The following is an 18,142-nucleotide window of genomic DNA, read 5'->3' on the forward strand; positions in this document are numbered from 1 at the left end:
TGGAGATTCCCGTTAGGGAAAGTATTGCCGTCATAGTACTTACTTACTTGGGTATACTCCAGTTAGGTAGACATCAGTCAAGACAGGTACAGGTCCCAGTTGGCTTCCTGACTCGACTCTCTCATGATCCTGCAGACGCATTCATAACTCAATAATACAGCACCGGATACACGTCTGAGTATGCATCACCTGCTCACCGGGAATACTACAATACTATAATACTAACTACTACTCCGGACTAGTAATTAATTGTCTTATAAGGTCGACCGTCAGGCACTGCAGGCAGGGGTGCCCCAATCCGGCCTCTGCGCATCTTCCGCGAACAGCCAAGCCGCCCGTCTCATTGGGCCGTCCCCCCCTGCCGTGCAGGCAGATGGGCCAAGATAAGGTAATCCCCCCCCCCCCCCCCGACTAACCGACTAAGTAGTAGTAGTGCGTGCAGTAGCAGCTCAACAGCTCGAGGGCACCGCAGATCGGCTTTGTATCCTCACATCCACGGTTCGAGGGGGCATCGTGCCAGAGAAGCGGTTTCATCCCTCCCATAATCCCGGTGCAAGGTTTGGCTCCCCCGCACGGCACAAGCCTCACGAAAGGATGGGGGAGGCCCGGTACGAGATTACCCCTCCGATCCAGCGCTTGGCAACTGTTCTTGTGATACTGTTGGTGATGGCGCTGAGGGCTGATGTCTCCCCGCCAAAACCTTCTCGGTCCATTGTCCGGGGCAATCTTGTGCTCGTACGGAGTACTCCGTAATAATCATCCTGGCAATTGTAATCGTCGTAGTAGTACTGGATCGTTGCTTGCGGGAGGATGGAGTCTCGACCTCGTAACCTCATACATACACCCCTCGTGCATCGTGCATCCTGCATACACCGGAGTCGGCCAAGGTTGCAATTAGAGTAGCCGCAGGGTCACGGTGACTTCCAGTTACTCAGTCCTGATCTTCCCCGGAGCAACGGAAACGAGAGCCTGTCAAGCCCCGCATGGCCGAGCCCAACCTTTGGTGGCGCGTTTGGACTAGCGCTGGAAGCTGAATGGGCGACTGGCAGTCTGGCACACTGGCACAAGAATATCAAACGCTATGCAGCGGACTAGACTAGTAAGTATCTAGGCGAGAAGGTCCCTCTCCGAGGACCCCTCCATCCTGGGTCTTTTTCTGCCGGGAAAACACTGTGCCTTTGACTCTAATAGTGTAGACTGGAGCAGTCCCCTCCTTATCATGACCCGCAGCGACCCCCCCAAAGAGCCGTTAATTAACATAAACTTACTGCCTAGTACTGTCTGATAGACGGAGCCTCTCTGTGTGACTGCATACTGTGTAGCTACTGCATACTGTGTAGCCACTGTAGCCACTGTAGCCACTGTAGCCACTGTAGCCACCACCTTACCTCATGTTTGGAGTCGATCCAGTCGATCCAGTCGATCAGCTGGGAACCCCGGGGTGGTGGGAGGCAAGACGCCTCCGTGTCTGGAACCCTGGGCCGAAGCTGCACGTCGACACGGTCGCGGATGGAGGGAATAATGAGGTACAGTCGGTACAAAGTTAGGCTAACCTAACTAAACCGCCTCCACTCCGGACGCCGGGGGAGCGGGACCTCAACAATTGCTCCCAGGTAAGAAAGAAGAAGAAGAAGAAGAAGTAGAAGAAGAATAATAATAAAACATCCTCCTCCATGGGTCGGGCGTGCGTGCGATAAATAACGGCCTCGTTTCCCCCATTCCGGGCAACAACTGCTGCTTTCTTCCTCTTCTCTTTCTCCTTCCCTCTTCCCTCTTCCTACTTTACTTCCCTCAGTCTTCTCCTCCCCCATTCATTATCCCTCCGTCATCCACCCATTTCCCTTCCTCTTCCTCTCCAACTCAATCAACTACAACTAGTACCGAGGAAACCTGCCATTGCGCCAAACTCTGCCTCCTCCCCACCAACCAGCACAATTGCATTTCGGTGACATAGTGAGCTTAATCCCCAATTCCCCCCCCCGCCCACAAACTCACCTGCTCTTGGTGCCGGAGCTGACCTCCGGCCTTCTGCTCGCCCGCAGCCCATTGCTCTCAGCCATTTGGCGTCGCGTGTCCCGTCGCTCGTCGCCTGCATTCTTTTTTTTTTTTTTTTTTTGTTGAAACATACACAGCCCCAGCGCAGCGCTTTGTTGGGACTCGCAACCATGTCTGACGGTAGTGTCAAACCTCCCAAGCCCGCTGTGGTAAGAACACCGCCGCCCCGCCCCCCCGAGAAATCTCCGGTGTCCGTGCTAACGCCGCGTCGTTTCAGGTCCACGAGGCCCACGAAGTCGACACTTTCCATGTCCCCCAAGCATTTCACGAGAAACACCCCGTAGGAACCCACCTGAAAGACCTCGATGAGTACAAGACCCTGTACGAGGAGTCCATCCGCAGCCCCAACACCTTCTGGGCGCGCATGGCCCGCGAGCTCCTCACCTTCGAGCAGGATTTCCGCACCACCCACAGTGGGTCATTGGAGAACGGCGACAGCGCCTGGTTTGTCGAGGGCCGCCTGAACGCCTCCTACAACTGCGTCGACCGTCACGCCCACAAGAACCCCGACAAGGTCGCCATCATCTATGAAGCTGACGAGCCCAGCGAGGGCCGTTCCATCACCTATGGCGAGCTGCTCCGCGAGGTGTCGCGCGTGGCCTGGGTGCTCCGCCAGCAGGGCGTCAAGAAGGGCGATACCGTCGCCATCTACATGCCCATGATCCCCGAGGCCATCGTCGCCTTCCTGGCCTGCTCGCGCATTGGCGCCGTCCACTCCGTCGTGTTCGCCGGTTTTTCGTCCGACTCTCTCCGGGACCGTGTGCTGGACGCTGGTTCCAAGGTCGTCATCACAACCGACGAGGGCAAGCGTGGTGGCAAGGTCATCGGCACCAAGCGCATTGTCGACGAGGCCCTGAAGCAGTGCCCCGATGTCTCCAGCGTTCTGGTCTACAAGCGCACCGGCGCGGAGGTCCCCTGGACCAAGGGCCGTGACATCTGGTGGCACGAGGAGGTCGAGAAGTACCCCAACTACCTCGCCCCCGAGTCGATGAACTCCGAAGATCCTCTTTTCCTGCTCTACACATCTGGTTCCACCGGAAAGCCCAAGGGTGTCATGCACTCGACTGCGGGCTACCTGCTCGGAGCTGCCATGACGGGCAAGTACGTGTTTGATATTCATGACGATGACCGCTACTTCTGTGGTGGCGATGTGGGCTGGATCACTGGTCACACCTATGTGGTGTATGCGCCTCTGCTCCTCGGATGCTCCACCGTCGTCTTCGAGAGTACTCCGGCGTACCCCAACTTCTCCCGCTACTGGGACGTGATTGAGAAGCACAAGGTGACCCAGTTCTACGTGGCCCCCACCGCGCTGCGGCTTCTGAAGCGGGCTGGAGACGAGCACATCCAGCACAAGATGGCTCACCTGCGTATTCTGGGCTCCGTCGGCGAGCCCATCGCCGCGGAGGTCTGGAAGTGGTACTTTGAGAAGGTCGGAAAGGAGGAAGCTCACATCTGTGATGTAAGTGCTGGCGGATCTTCGCTTGTTGTAATATTCTAACTCCCCTGCAGACCTACTGGCAGACCGAAACGGGTTCTAACGTCATCACTCCCCTGGGTGGTGTCACCCCGACGAAGCCCGGCAGTGCGTCGCTGCCTTTCTTCGGTATCGAGCCCGCTATCATTGATCCCGTCTCCGGAGAAGAGATCCCTGGAAATGACGTGGAGGGAGTGCTTGCCTTCAAGCAGCCCTGGCCCAGCATGGCCCGTACGGTGTGGGGCGCCCACAAGCGCTACATGGACACCTACCTGAATGTGTACAAGGGCTACTACGTGAGTGATCCCATCCCTCCAGACGACCGAAGAGCCGTGACTGACTGAAAGCGCAATGATAGTTCACGGGAGACGGTGCTGGCCGTGACCACGATGGATACTACTGGATCCGCGGTCGTGTTGATGATGTGGTCAATGTTTCTGGACACCGTCTGTCCACGGCTGAGATCGAAGCCGCGCTCATCGAGCACCGTAAGTCTTTTGAAATATTCTGGCAATGATCCGCGGCTGACCTCTTTGACAGACCAGGTGGCTGAGGCTGCTGTCGTCGGTATTTCCGATGAGTTGACCGGCCAGGCCGTCAATGCGTTCGTGGCCCTGAAGGAGGGCAACGAGACCACCGACCAAGTTCGCAAGGACCTGATCGCGCAGGTGCGCCGGTCCATTGGACCGTTTGCTGCCCCCAAGGCGGTCTTCGTGGTCGAGGACCTCCCTAAGACCCGCAGCGGGAAGATCATGCGCCGGATTCTCCGGAAGATTCTGAGCGGCGAGGAGGATAGCCTGGGCGACACATCAACGGTAAGCGATGCCCTCCTACCAAGCAGATCGGTTGACGCAGACTAACCATGGCCACAGCTGTCGGACCCTGGAGTTGTGGACAAGATCATTGCCACGGTGCATGCTTCCCGAGTCAAATAAACGGCCCCGGGAGGAACCGATGAGATGAAGCCATTAATATGTCATGACGAGTTGATTAGCCTTTTTGGGTGGACATGATGTCCAGAGGCGCAGTTATTTCTATAAACCCCGTTTTGTGATTCCCAACCTGTGAGAGGTGAACACTGGTGGATCGATGGATCGCCCAGAAAATATACATGTTTCCTATTTTTCCTATTATTCATTTGTGCTGGCAGGGGGACGACTGTAGGATGTCGTGTGAGTGAGCACCTCTGGGCTTGAGACATACCCTAAGCCTATGTACTAATTAGGAAGGGGTGGGGGGCATCGCAAGAGCAGGTGGTGGTATGTAGTAGTGATTAGGTAGGTTAGGCATTAATAGTAAGTCTCGAGTAGCTAGTTACTGCATGCGTCCGGGTAGACGGCCTTCGACGGTGAAGGGACGGTACTCCTATGTAGATTGTGGACTCGCAGGGGCCGAGTAGACCCTCATTGAGGACGACATGGATGATAGGATGAATAAGTGTATGGCTATTGTTAGGTGTCCATGTAAATGTCAGGGTTACTGTTATATAGTATCCCTTCACAGAAGAGGCAGCCAGGGCCATTCCTCCATTCCTCAGGCTGCCATCCCGGTTCAGGCACCCACCCCAAGTGACGGTCTGGTACGGTAACAATACACCCTGCCCACCTTGCCCGGCCACCCGTCCAGTGGCTGCTCAGTAAATGACCGGCCGCCGGACCCGTCAGGGTGTTACCGTACACACCTTTCTGCCTTTGCAGCTTCTTTCCTCCGTCGCGCTTCTCTTCGCTCACCTCACCACCTCAACCTCTCCTCTTCCTCTCTCTTCTCCTCCCCTTCACCTTCTCCCCCGCCCTTTCGCCCTGCCACCCCAAGTTCCTTTCGGACTTGAACGCATCCTAGCTCTGACGGTCGCTTTCCGTCTGTAGCTAGTGTGGCCTTTTCTTTTCCCTTTTCTTTCTCGGACTCCCCAAAAACAAAACACCCGGCCACACACACCGGTCACCTGCGCGTCGAGAATTTCTTCCCGACTCACTCCCATAACCTTTTCGCTTGGTTCCCTGCAGCGCGCGCGGCGATCCTCCACTTCGCAAGCGACTTGTCGGACGGACGCTCCCACTCTCGTCCGTCTCACGATCCCAGCCTACGTGTGGAGATCCTTGATCGCGGACGTCTGGAACCCCGGATGACTTCATAATTTCACCCGACATCGATCAGCAATATGTTCGGAGGGTTTGGACAGAATAACCAGCAAGGCTCTAGCTTCGGAGCGGGCTCTGGCTTCGGTGGCACGAGTTCTGGTGGAGGTAGGTTTCTTCGCTTGCGACTTTGTCCTCGCTTCGATTCCCCCGGCCCTTTGTTTTTTTCTTTCTTCTCCATCTGTCTTGTTCCTTTGAGACTTTTCCGGTGTAAAAAGACCGCTACTGGATGGTGCTCTTGGCCCTCGACCTGCGACGGTTCTATTCGACCCACTCAACCCATCGACTGCCTTGCGGAGGCCACCACGCTGGGCAGCTCACCGGTACTGCAAGAGAAGGGATCGCAGCTTCAATACAGTCTCTGACAGTATCTCCCCCGTCATCTAGGCTTTGGATCGACGACGTCGTCCCCCTTTGGTGGCGGCGGTAATACATCCGGTGGTAGTGGCCTCTTTGGAAACACCTCCTCTAGCTTTGGCTCCGGTGGAGGTACGTGCTTGACGACTATATGTCTCAATGGGCTTGGCGATCCTTTCTCTTCCATTTGTGCCGTGGCGGATCTCTCGACTTCCTTGTGCGACCATGGATCGGCAACCCAACTGGCGACTTGAAGACGACTCGACATTGCCTCCCCAGGATGGACCACAAGAAGTCACCGCTCACCGTCAGGGACCCGCGGCCCCCGGATGGACTCTAATTACATGTGCCGAGACTTAACGCATACTCGGGAGCTTGCAGTGTAGCTGACTAGTGATTTTTTATAGGCTTTGGAGCGGGCGCCCAGAACCAAACGAACCCCATGTTTGGAGGTCAGAATCGCGCCGGCGGCTTCGGCACTGGCACTGGCACCTCGACCGGAGGCTCTCTTTTCGGAAGTGGCACTGGCACTGGTACCAACACCGCCACAACGGGTGGTGGCTTTGGCGGCTTCGGAGCAGCTACGAACACCGGAGGGGGATTCGGCAGCAACACTGGCACTGCTACTGGCGGCACTGCGGGTGGACTCTTTGGCAACAAACCGGCGGGAGGCTTCGGTAGCTCTGCTGGTACCACCTCTGGATTTGGCACGAGCGGCGGTGCAACCGGCGGCGCCGGCGGCTTTGGCAGCAACGCATCTGGTTTCGGTAGTGGGACAGGCACTGCTTTCCAGCAGGCCATTCCTCCCTCCGATGGCACCGGAAGCACCCCCTTCAGCGCCTTCACGGAGAAGGACAACACCGCCAATGCGACCAACCACTATCAGAGTATCACGTTCATGCAGCCCTACAGCAAGTATTGTTTTGAAGAGCTCCGCCTAGGCGATTACAACCAAGGCCGCCGCTTCGGGAATGGCAGTGGACAAGCGGGTGCCTTTGGCTCTTCGGCTTTCGGGGGGTCTGGCTTCGGACAACAACCCGCAGCCACTGGCTTCGGAAACACTTCCTCGCCATTTGGCGGAGCCGCCACCAGTGCCCCATCTGGCTTTGGCCAGACGCAGACCGCGGGCGGCTTTGGATCAAACTCGACCAATCCCTTGTTTGGGGCTGCCAAGCCAGCGACCTCCCTGTTTGGCGGAAGCACGGGCACCACAGGCACGACCCAGGCCGGTGGTGGTCTGTTCGGCGGCGGCACAGCAACTGCGGGTGGATTCGGTAGCAGCGCAGGAACCGGAACCGGAACCGGTGGCTTTGGAGCTGGCGGGTCTCTGTTCGGTAACAACAACGCCCAGCAACAGCAGCAGAACAAGCCCCTGTTTGGCGGAAGCGGTACCGGAACGACGGGCGGCGCATTTGGTGGCGGCTTTGGCGCGCAGAACACCAGCGCTGCCTCCCCATTCGGCGGCACTGCTGCGACTGTCTCTCCCTTTGGCGGCCAGCAGCAGCAACCTCAGCAAGCCCAGACTGGCACCGGCCTGTTCGGCGGTGGCTTTGGCCAGCAGAACCAAGCCCAGCAGCCGGGGCAGACTCAGAACAAGGGCCTGTTCGGCGGTGGCTTTGGAACAAACACGCAGCAACAGACGGGCACCACCCCAAGTCTCTTCGGAAACACCGGCGCTGGCACCGGCACCGGCGCCACGGGCTCTTCTCTCTTCGGTCAGAACACCCAGCAACCCCAGCAACAGGCAGCTGGCGGCTCACTGTTTGGAGCTGCCAACACCCCGCAGACCGGAACCAGCTCCCTCTTCGGTGGAGCACAGCAACAGGGCCAGAAGAGTCTCTTCGGAGGCGGCACAACGGGCACTGGTACCGGTACTGGTGCATTCGGGGGCTTTGGCAACACTCAGGGTCAGCAGCAGCAGGGAGCTACAGGTGGACTGTTTGGTGGCGCACAGAACCAGCAGCAGCAGAAGCCGAGTCTCTTCGGAGGGGCCACCGGCACTGGTGGATCTCTCTTTGGAGGAGCAAACACTGCCGCCCCGAGCGCTGGTGGGTCCCTGTTTGGTAACACGCAGAGCCAGCAGCAGCCTGCGGGGGGACTGGGCACCTCGAGCCTCTTTGGTAACTCTCAGCAGGCGCAGGCGCAGCCTCAGCAACCTCAGCAGCCGGCGCCGGGCAGTTTCCAAGCCTCTCTTCTCGACGGCAACCCCTATGGAAACCAGTCCATCTTCTCTGGTCTACCTGCTCCGAGTGCTTCCAGTCCTGGTCCTTTGGCCACGCCTCTTTCGTCTTCTACTAAGCAGAAGCAGCGCACTCCGCTGCCAGTCTACAAGATCACTCCCAACGCCGCCAACCGCCTGATCACTCCACCCAAACGTCAAGGCTACGGATTCTCTTACTCGAACTACGGGTCGCCTTCTAGCAACACCAGCAGTCCCAATCTCGGCAGCAGCCTTTTGGGCGGCAGCATGCGTGCCAGCATGAACGGAAGCCTGGGGCGCTCTACCTCTAGCTTCAGCAAGAGCTTCTCCACCAGCAACCTGCGCAAGACGTTTGACCCTGACACCGACAGTGTCCTGTCTCCTGGGGCGCTTACCTCGGGAAGCTCCCGTCTTTCGAGTGGTAGCCTGAAGCGTCTCACCATTGATCGCAGCCTGAGAAACGACCTTTTCGCACGCCCTGCCAGTACCCCCGTGGCCCCGATCACCAATGGTGAAGACGCCTCACAGCCGGTTGACAAGGGGAAGAAGAAGTCGGTCAGCTTTGATACTTCATTGGAGTCTTCGAGCGCTGGTGCCGAAATTGTTCCTATCCAGACCCAGAGCTCCGAACCGACTCCCGAGGAATTGGGCTTCCTGCGCTCCATCCGCAAGAGCGGTACCATCAGCGGCATCAGCAGCCTGTCTCAGTCGACCGAGAGCCTTGTGCAGCCGGAAATGGAGTCTGTTCGTGGCAATGAACTTCCCGTGGTTCCCGAAACTGCTGAACAGGCCGCCAAGCCCACCGATGGCCCTTCGCGACTTTCTTTCATTCCTGGCGCCGACCCGCAGCCCGGTGACTACTGGATGAAGCCCAGCCGCGCGGAAATCAGCAAGCTGAGCCGCGAGCGGCAGAAGTGTTTTGTTGGCTTCACGGTTGGTCGTCAACGGTGTGGCCAGGTCACTTTCGATGAGCCCGTTGATCTGACGACCGTCGATCTGGACAATCTTTACGACCGCATTGTGGACATCGGAGTGCGCAAGATCACCGTCTACCCGGATGAGACGATCAAGCCCCCCATGGGCAAGGGCCTGAACGTCCCCTCGACCCTGCGGATCGAGAACTCCTGGCCCCGCGGTCGCGACAAGAAATCCCCGTCCCCGCTGACCAGCGGCCCTCTGTTCGATAAGCACGTCGACCGGTTGGTGAAGGTGCACAACACCGAGTTTGTTGACTACGAAACGGAGACCGGCACGTGGGTGTTCCGGGTCCCTCACTACACGACCTATGGTCTTGATTATGATAGCGATGAGGAGGAAGAAGGTGAGAGCCTCAACCAAAGCACTTTCAGTGCTGCTCCTGACACTCCGACTCCGAAGAACCAAACCCCTGGCCACGCCGACACGACCATGGGCTCGGAGATGATGTCCGGCTTCTCCACTGACGACTCCTTCGTGGGGTCCATGGCCGGCATCGACGACGACACGTTCGATTTCAAAAAGCGCAAGATTGTTCCGGGGGCGTTTGGCAACCAAATCATGGAGACGGTGGAGGACGAGGATTCAGCGGACGAGGAGTCTTTTTTAGGGGAAAGCTCCACGGGTTCGACTATTGAGCAAGACGGCGATGATATCACCGAAAGCCAGCACTCTGGCGAGTCAGTAGCTGAATTGGATGAGGGCGAGGAAATGGACATGGCGGGCACCTTTCCGGATCTTCATCATACCGTGGAGCGCGACGATACCGAAAGCGTCGATACGTTTATGGAAATTACCCAGCCAGTGTTGAGGCCTTGGGACACGCCGTCCAAGGCTCGTCTTGATCTGAATGGCGACTGGGCCGCGCATCTGCAGCGGACCATCAGCCCCCGGAAGCAAGACCGCGATGCACTTCGCGAGATCCAAGCCAACGCATTCACCGACCGGCCTCTGTTTGAGGATTCCCCGCAGAAGTCTGCCGATTCCCCGCAAAAGGGCTTTGCCACCAGCATTGACCTGATGAACTCTTTGTTCCAGCAGCCGCGGAAACAGGCCCCATCTCCGTTCAAGCAAAGCGTGCGGCCTACTGGTCTTGAGGTTTGACTCCTATTTTCTTTCACTGTTATAGCTTGTCGTTGTGTGGAATTGTATTTAGCACCTGCGATGCCCCGCGTTGCATTCGGATAGCGAGTATAATTGATAGTAACCGAACTAATACTTCCATTCCTACAGTGGCCTTACAACAAGAAGCCCAAGACCTTTGCTGGTGAAGCGAACGAGTTAAGCGCCGACGATATGGCTTTCCATCACTCTTTCAAACCCCGCTGGGGGCCCGTGAACTCCCTTCTCTGCGTTCAGAACGGGCTGGGGGGCACCCTCGCTGGAGATGCCCGTTGGCAGTCGAAGTTTTCTGTTACGAGTGAAGGCCGCGACGTCTCTCTGCTTGCATTCAACAAGGAGTTGGAGCCGAGTGAGATGCTGGAGGCGCAGAGGAAGCAGTCGGTCGTTTCCCGTGTCGATGGAGTGCCCTTTGCTCGCCTGGCCACCGCTGATTTCCGTCAATTCGCGCAAGCGTCGAGTCTGGTCCAGTCTGACCACGAGCGGCTGCTGTGGCAGCTGGCCAACATCCTGTTCAACGACGATGTTGAGGACGACATCTCCGCAGGGGTGCCGCCCCAGCTCCGGCCGAAATACCTCCACCGCATCAAGAAAGACCGTCTGAGCCGTCTGTGGGAGGGCATCGCCCGCGAGAGGCATGCACAGGCTGCTGGGATAGCGACCTCGGCCGAAGAACGTGCGGTACACCTGCTGTGCTCGCATCGGGTGGAAGAGGCGTGCAAGGTTCTCGTGGCTAGCCACAACTACCACCTGGCCACACTGGTGGCTCAGATTGGCCGCGACCCGACCACGCGCGCGGACATGACCAAGCAGATCGAGATGTGGCGCCAGAGCAATGTGTACTCGGAAATGAGCGAGCCCGTCCGGGCGCTGTACGAGCTGCTTGCCGGCAATGCGCTGCGCAGCGATGGCAAATCGACCGGTGCGCTTGAGGACCGGATTTCCACCTTCACTCTCTCGGAACGGTTCGGATTGGATTGGTTCCAGGCCTTCGGCCTGCGTCTTTGGTATGGGATCACGGAGGACGAGCCGATTGAGGCCGCCGTCAGTCAATTTGTGGATGACCTCAGCAAAGGAGACGAGCCCGCCTTCCCCAGCCCTGTCCACGGCAGTGCCCCGGAGGAGTCCCCTCTGTGGGTCTTGCTGAAGGTGTATGCGACCACGGCTGACAAGACGACCAACATTCCTGCGCTGGAGTTCCCGGCGGCGCTGCTCCCGGAATCTGTCAGCGGCGACAAGCTTTCGAACCGACTTTCCTTCCAGCTGTGTCAACTGCTTGCTACGGCCATCGGGCAGCCGGACAACTTCCGTATCGACACCGCTCAGCTGGACCAGTTGGTGTGGGACTATGCCTTCGAACTGTGCTGCAGCGGCGCGCTGGGCCGGACGCTGTTCGTCCTCCTCCACCTGTCGCGCGCCTCGGATCGCGAGCGTGCCGTCAAGGAGACTCTCGCCCGGTTCGCACCCGAGCTGCCCGATCCATTCACGTCGGAAGGACAACCCAACCTGATGTGGCAGTACCTCACCCAGGACCTCCAACTGCCCGAGAGCTGGGTGTGGGTGTCCAAGGCGCTGTACGCGCGGGACACCGGCGACGCAGCGCGCGAAGTCGACTACCTTGTGCGGGCGAAGAACTGGAACGACGCACACGCGACCTTCTGCCGCATCGTCGGCCCCACTGCCGTCATCGAAGGCGACTACGCGACGCTTGAGCTCCTAGTCACGGGCTTTGGCGACGAGCCGGACCGCAAGGTGCGCGGCTGGGCCAGCGGCGGCGGCATCTACGACGACTTCCTGCGTCTGGCCACAGCCAAGGGCAAGCGCGACACCACCCGCCTCAACCGCTTGGTCCAGGCGCTGGCCACGCTGGGCGACAAAATCAGCCAGGGATCCGGCGTCGAGGGACTCGAGGAGCGCGTGGCCTTCCGGGAAATGAGCCGGGCTGTGGCCGGCTGGACGGCGCACGAGGACCAGATCGAGCTGTCGAGCGTGCTTGGGTTGCCTCTCACGGCTGATGCCCGCGTCGCGCAGACCGCTGAGATGAGTCGCAGGTATTATCGCAGTATCATGGCGGGGGGGTATTAAGCTAGCTGTCTCTTTCTCTTATCTTCTTCTGTCTCTGTCGGTTTTGTATTTTGACATTTGTTTTCTCTTTTTTCTTTTCTCTTGCGCTTTTTGTTGTTGTTGTGTGTCGGACGACATGAGCGATTGTGTAACTAGATCCTACTTACCTACCTACCTACCTACCTACCTACCTATCTTGTCCTGTATTGTGTTGTGCTGTGTTGTGCTGTGCTGTGCTGTGCTGTGGCGTAGCATGGCATAGCCTTTCTTGCTACTGCTACTGCTGCTACTGACTACCTACCTACCTACCGATCTGATCTGATTTTACTTTACTTGACGTGACTTGACGGTACTTGACGGTACTTGACGGTACTTGACGTTACCTGGATCCCGATGCTGTTGCGCCTTTCTGCTTCTCCTCTTGGATGTCGTTTGTGATGATGTGGTGATGTGGTGATGTGGTGATGTGGTGATGTGGTGATGTGGTGATGTGGTGATGTGGTGATGTGGTGATGTGGTGATGTGGTGATGAGATCCCATTCCATTCCCCGGTGTGTGTACGTTAGATGGCATGGCTTAATCATGCATGGTATGGTTCATTCTCTTTTTCTTGGTGGGGTGGGGGCGTAGGTTGTATGTAGTGAGTGTATTTCTCTCTCTCTTTAGATTTCTGGATTTCTGGGGTCGTGGTGTGTAGTGAGTGTATTTCTCTCTCTCTTTAGATTTCTGGATTTCTGGGGTCGTGGTGTCTTGGTTGTTGGGAGTCTGTCTGTCTGTCTGGCATGTCACGCGGCCGATCTACATTAATTAACTGCGTGCGTACTTTGTACTTCAACAAAAAGATTCATTGCTACCGACTGTACACGAACCAACAGACATGTAATGTAAGATAAGATATCAAGTAAAGAAACACCCGGAGAAAATAAAAGAAAAGCATCAATTATTCTTTTTCTCTTCCCACACACTCTAAGCAGCGACACAGCAACCCATCAATCTAACCAATCATGGACATTACATGCCAGGAGAGATCAACTTGCCCTCGGCACGGGCCTCGGGACCCCAGCCACCGGCATAGGGACCAGCGCCACCGACCTCCTTCTGGTACTCGCGGATACGGGCCTCGAGCTCAGGACGGAAGTGGCGGATGAGACCCTGGATGGGCCAGGCGAAGGCCTCACCCAGAGCGCAGATGGTGTGACCCTCGACCTGCTTGGTCAGCTCCTGGAGCATGTCGATCTCACGCTCGCGGGCCTGGCCGGTCTCCATGCGCTGCATCATCTGCATGGTCCACTTGCTGCCCTCGCGGCAGGGGGTGCACTGGCCGCAACTCTCGTGCTTGTAGAAGGTGGAGAGACGGGAGATGGCGCGGACGATGTCGGTGGACTTGTCCATGACGATGACGGCGGCGGTACCGAGACCGCTCTGGGAGTCCTTGAGGGCGTCGAAGTCCATCAGCTGGTCGTCGCAGATGTTCTTGGGGAGGACGGGCGTCGACGATCCACCGGGGATCACGGCCTTGAGGTTGTCCCAGCCGCCGCGGACGCCGCCGCAGTGCTTGTCGATCAGCTCGCGCAGGGAGATGGACATCTCCTCCTCGACGGTGCAGGGGTTGTTGACGTGGCCGGAGATGCAGAACAGCTTGGTGCCGGCGTTCCGCTCGCGGCCGAAGGACGAGAACCAGCTGGCGCCGCGACGCATGATGGTGGGGACGACGGCGACGGTCTCGACGTTGGTGACGGTGCTGGGGCAGCCGAAGAGACCGACGGCGGCGGGGAACGGGGGCTTGAGACGCGGCTTGCCGGCCTTGCCCTCGATGGACTCGATGAGGGAGGTCTCCTCACCGCAGATGTAGGCGCCCATGCCGCGGTGGATGTAGACGTCGAAGTCGTAGCCGGTGCCGCAGGCGTTCTTGCCGATCAGGCCGGACGCGTAGGCCTCGTTGATGGCGCGCTGGAGGACGGTGGCTTCGTGGTAGAATTCTCCACGGATGTAGATGTAGGCGGCGTTGGCGTTCATGGCGCGGCCGACCACGAGACATCCCTCGATGAGCTTCTGGGGGTCCTTCCGCATGATCTCGCGGTCCTTGCAGGTTCCGGGCTCACCCTCGTCGGCGTTGACGACCAGGTAGCGGGGTCGGGGGTCCTTGTCCCAGTCTTTGAAGTTCATGAAAGACTGCAGGTGCGAACGCGGTGTGTTAGGGAGGGGCGCGGCTGGTAGCGGAGGGATGGATGTCCACCTACGTATTTCAATCCCGAGGGGAAACCGGCGCCACCACGACCACGGAGACCGGAGGCCTTGATCTCTGAGATGAGCTGTACACGGGGGGAAGAAGCAGCTGTTAGCAATTGGTCGTCTTTCAGGTCGTTATCTTGCACGGTGTCCGGGCTGGCGGAGGACGGCCTACCCAGTCATCGCCCTTGAGGACCATCTCCTTGGTCTTGTACCAGTCTCCATACTTCATTGCCGACTTGAGGTCGGCACCATGGTGTCCGTAGAGGTTGGTGAAGATGCGGTCCTGGTCCTTCAGGCCGCCATGGTGCCGGACGGGGGGAGCGTTGTCCTGGACGGTCGCGAAGGAGCGGGTCGCGGGGCGGAGAGAGCGGGAGGAGATGGAGGCGAGGGAGGAAGGCGAGGGAGCCGCGGCTCTTGATATCATGGTGATCGAGGGCCCAATGGCTTGGGGAGGGGGAGGGGGAGAGGAGGGAGGGTGGAGAGAACCGGGGATGACGAAGTTGAGTTGAGTTGGGTTGAGCTGCTCCGTCCGGCAATTCCTGCGCCTGCTGAATATCCGCCTTTGCCTGCCTGGTGATTGGCGGAGGCAGGTCACCTGACCCGCTGAGTCAGATCAGCCAGCCCGTCCGTACCTTCCTTTTATTTACTGTCTGTCACTAACACTAACCAAGTACTACTTAGTAACTATACGCCTCACTCCTGCGGAATATACAGGAACGTCTCCGTCGCCAACTGCACCTGCCCCCTCCCCCCCCCCGCCAACAAACCCAGCGGCTTCTCCGGCACCCCCACCGTCTCCTGCTCCCACACCATCCACGCCCACCGCAACCAGTTCGGTGACAGCCACCAGTCATCCTTCTGCCAGTCTCCCGTGAACCGCTCCAGGGGGACAAACACCCGCTTATTCTGCGTGCGCAGGTCCTCCATCGCCGCATCAAACTGGCTCAGTAAGTACTCGTCGTCCTCGTCCTCCACCGCCCAGGCCACATCAGTCGGCGGCGGCGGGTAGTTCTCGAGCAGGAAGGCCGCCCAGCGAGACAACCTCGAGGGAAGGGATACCCCCGCAGACTGGCTGGAAAGGTGCACCGCCACGACCAGGCAGATGAACATCGGGAACGCAAAGGGCGACGACTCCTCGCTGCCTGCTAGCGCGGGGATGGCGTTCTCAGACACCGAGAGCACATCCTGGAAGCAGGCCTTGCAGGGTTGCTGCATCGCGGCCGGGAGGAGGTCGGGGAGCTCGTTCAACGTGAACAGCTCGCCGTTGTGCGTCAGCAGCGACTGCCGTTCCAGGATCCTCATTTGGATCCGGGACATGATCTCGGGGGGGAATCGACCGGCAGGGATCCGGGCTAGATGAGCCCCCAGGACCCGTTTGGTTTCCTCCCAGGTGCCGGTGAATTTGTGCTGCCGGGCACGGTTCAGGGTCCACGTGGCGATGACTAGAGCCGTCTCGGACAGCAGGATCTGGCTGTCCCGGTAGACCTTCGCGTGGGCCTGCTTGAGGTTCTTGGGCGTCTGTAGGTCGGACCCGGTAGACCGCAGCTTCAGGGCATGCGTGATGAGTTCGATGGTCACTTGGCTCAGGGCAGCCAGGAGGGCCCGCGAGTTGCCGTAGGCGTTGGGGATCTTGATCGCGTGGCTGGTGATCTCCAGCGTTTCGAGTTCGCGGTTGTTGGCACCCAGCACCGAGACGGCGTCGAGCAGGGCCGGCGAGAAGACCGAATGCTCCATGGCCGAGTCCGGGGCGAGGAGGGGATAGAAGACATTGAACACGTAGTAATGGTCCTCCTTCTCTGCACCGGCCAGCTCAGGGAACATCTGGAGCTGGTGAGATCTCGCAACCTGGAGGGGACTTCCCGGCGGAGCCCGTAGGCTGACAATGCGATGATCACACGGGTTGTTCGGCATGCAGAATCCATAATTCATCATCACTAGGTAGCCATCAGTCAGTCACTCAGCCAAATCTTCCCTACCACAGACACAAAACCCACATGATTCATTATTCCTCGGTCCGTAGTTATTACTGATCTCCTCGCCAGCAGCCACATCCTCCAGGACCACAAACGCGACATTATCATCCCCAGCGCGCCACTCCACCTTCGCCAAAGGCCGATGGTTCCCCATATCAATCAGCGGCAGCAAAACGGCGACATTCTCCTCCTTCGCCTCCTCCTCGGAGATCACTCCACACAGCACCTTGGCCGAGAAGGCCCGCGAGGTAATGATAGCCGAAGCCCAGAGATAGAGATCCCTAACCAGAATCAACAAACTTCACTCTCACACATGCACTCCTGCCTGGAGAAAACAGTAATAGATGATAAGAAAAAGAACAAGGGAAAAAAAAAAAAAAAAAAAACTCACCACGTAAACTCCCCCCCATCCACCCCCTCCACGCCCCCAGCATCCCTCAACTCCCTCATCCCCCTCTCAAACCCCTCCCTCAACATATCCACCCTCTTCTCCCTCGCAACCACCAAACTCGTCCCACTCAACCACTCCAAATCCTCCCCCTCATAATACACCGGCGTCGTCAGGGTGCCCGGGCGCGGCAACGTCCTCAAATACGGGAACCAGAAGCCCTCGGCGCCGCGCAGGTACTGGCCCATGAGAAAGAACGTGGTAGTTTCTTTGGGGCCCACGGCCTGCATGAATGCGTGGGGGAGGTGGACGCCGTGGGATTTGAAGGAGACGGAGCTTGCATTGCTGCTGTTGCTATTGATGGAGCCGGGTGTATCATCAACAGCAGTACGTTGGTTTTGAGATAGAGAGGTAGGTCCCTTGTCAATGGCATTAAAATACGACATGGTCGTGGCGAGAGGCGTCTTGATGATGTGCGTGTCGGTGGGGACTCGCTGCGTCCAGTCCTTGCGGACTTGGAAGTGCACGCCGCGTTGGGCGTCTTTGGCGATCTGCACGCTCGGGTGCAGATGGCCGCCATTTTGGAGGGTCCATTGCACGAGGTCGTTGTAGATTTGGAGGGAGGTGTCGATGTTGTCGTTGTTGTTGGAGGAAGAGGAGGGGGGCTGGTGGGGGTTAGTTATGTTGGATGTTGGGTATGGATATGGCTTGGGGATAGTTTTGGGGGGGGGGGTTATGATTGTGTATCAATTAAACATCAGGAGTGAGGATATCACAATGAAAGAATGCAACCCGGAAGGCAACAATGAAAGGCAGAAGCCATGCATGAAGACAATAGAGACAATAGTGAGTGCTGGCCAGTAACCGGCACCCCGACGTCATAGTCAAAATTCCGATCCCCCCAAAAAAACTCACCTGGCGAAATCCATCGACACGCTGGCCATGTTCGCGGCGGGGGGGGGGGGATATATTATATCCTCCAGAAATAGACCACCAGATTATCCAAGAAGTGTCCGCTACAGCATCCGTGCCAAAGTCGCGGGCTGGTCGGGCGAGGAATGAACGGGTGGAGGGGAAAAAAGTGAGATGAGAAAGAAGGGAAGGAAAGGAAAGGATGGAATGCGGCGTCCCACTTGGGCTTCCCGAGATCGACGCAACAACAGTCAC

General features: G+C 58.1%; 4 protein-coding genes across 4 annotated transcripts; 2 read left to right on the forward strand and 2 right to left on the reverse strand.

Annotated features, from left to right (window-relative positions):
* Nucleotides 1–2,115: 2,115 nt before the first annotated feature.
* On the forward strand, nt 2,116–4,839 carry BO70DRAFT_360253 (acetate--CoA ligase). Its single transcript, XM_025542734.1, has 6 exons — nt 2,116–2,204; nt 2,273–3,517; nt 3,568–3,828; nt 3,891–4,020; nt 4,073–4,347; nt 4,405–4,839. The coding sequence occupies exons 1-6, from the start codon at nt 2,166–2,168 to the stop codon at nt 4,465–4,467; spliced, it is 2,013 nt and encodes a 670-aa protein (XP_025401508.1). The 5' UTR covers nt 2,116–2,165; the 3' UTR covers nt 4,468–4,839.
* A 761-nt stretch (nt 4,840–5,600) lies between these two features.
* Nucleotides 5,601–12,555, forward strand: BO70DRAFT_198647 (nucleoporin family protein). Its single transcript, XM_025538567.1, has 3 exons — nt 5,601–5,775; nt 6,432–10,297; nt 10,433–12,555. The coding sequence occupies exons 1-3, from the start codon at nt 5,691–5,693 to the stop codon at nt 12,401–12,403; spliced, it is 5,922 nt and encodes a 1,973-aa protein (XP_025401509.1). The 5' UTR covers nt 5,601–5,690; the 3' UTR covers nt 12,404–12,555.
* A 679-nt stretch (nt 12,556–13,234) lies between these two features.
* BO70DRAFT_360257 (NADH-quinone oxidoreductase subunit NuoF) lies at nt 13,235–15,118 on the reverse strand. The gene is made up of 3 exons (XM_025542735.1): nt 14,787–15,118; nt 14,623–14,694; nt 13,235–14,554 (listed from the first exon to the last, which is right to left on the reverse strand). Exons 1-3 carry the CDS (start codon nt 15,036–15,038, stop codon nt 13,394–13,396), a joined length of 1,485 nt encoding a protein of 494 aa, XP_025401510.1. The 5' UTR covers nt 15,039–15,118; the 3' UTR covers nt 13,235–13,393.
* A 189-nt stretch (nt 15,119–15,307) lies between these two features.
* BO70DRAFT_385890 (SET domain protein) lies at nt 15,308–17,937 on the reverse strand (the record flags this gene model as incomplete). The annotated part of the gene is made up of 5 exons (XM_025545775.1): nt 17,752–17,937; nt 17,417–17,640; nt 16,979–17,329; nt 16,609–16,868; nt 15,308–16,548 (listed from the first exon to the last, which is right to left on the reverse strand). The coding sequence occupies exons 1-5, from the start codon at nt 17,800–17,802 to the stop codon at nt 15,308–15,310; spliced, it is 2,127 nt and encodes a 708-aa protein (XP_025401511.1). The 5' UTR covers nt 17,803–17,937.
* Between the last annotated feature and the right edge of the window lie 205 nt (nt 17,938–18,142).

This window comes from Aspergillus heteromorphus (genome assembly GCF_003184545.1).
Source record: "Aspergillus heteromorphus CBS 117.55 chromosome Unknown BO70scaffold_6, whole genome shotgun sequence".
Lineage (NCBI taxonomy): Eukaryota > Fungi > Ascomycota > Eurotiomycetes > Eurotiales > Aspergillaceae > Aspergillus > Aspergillus heteromorphus.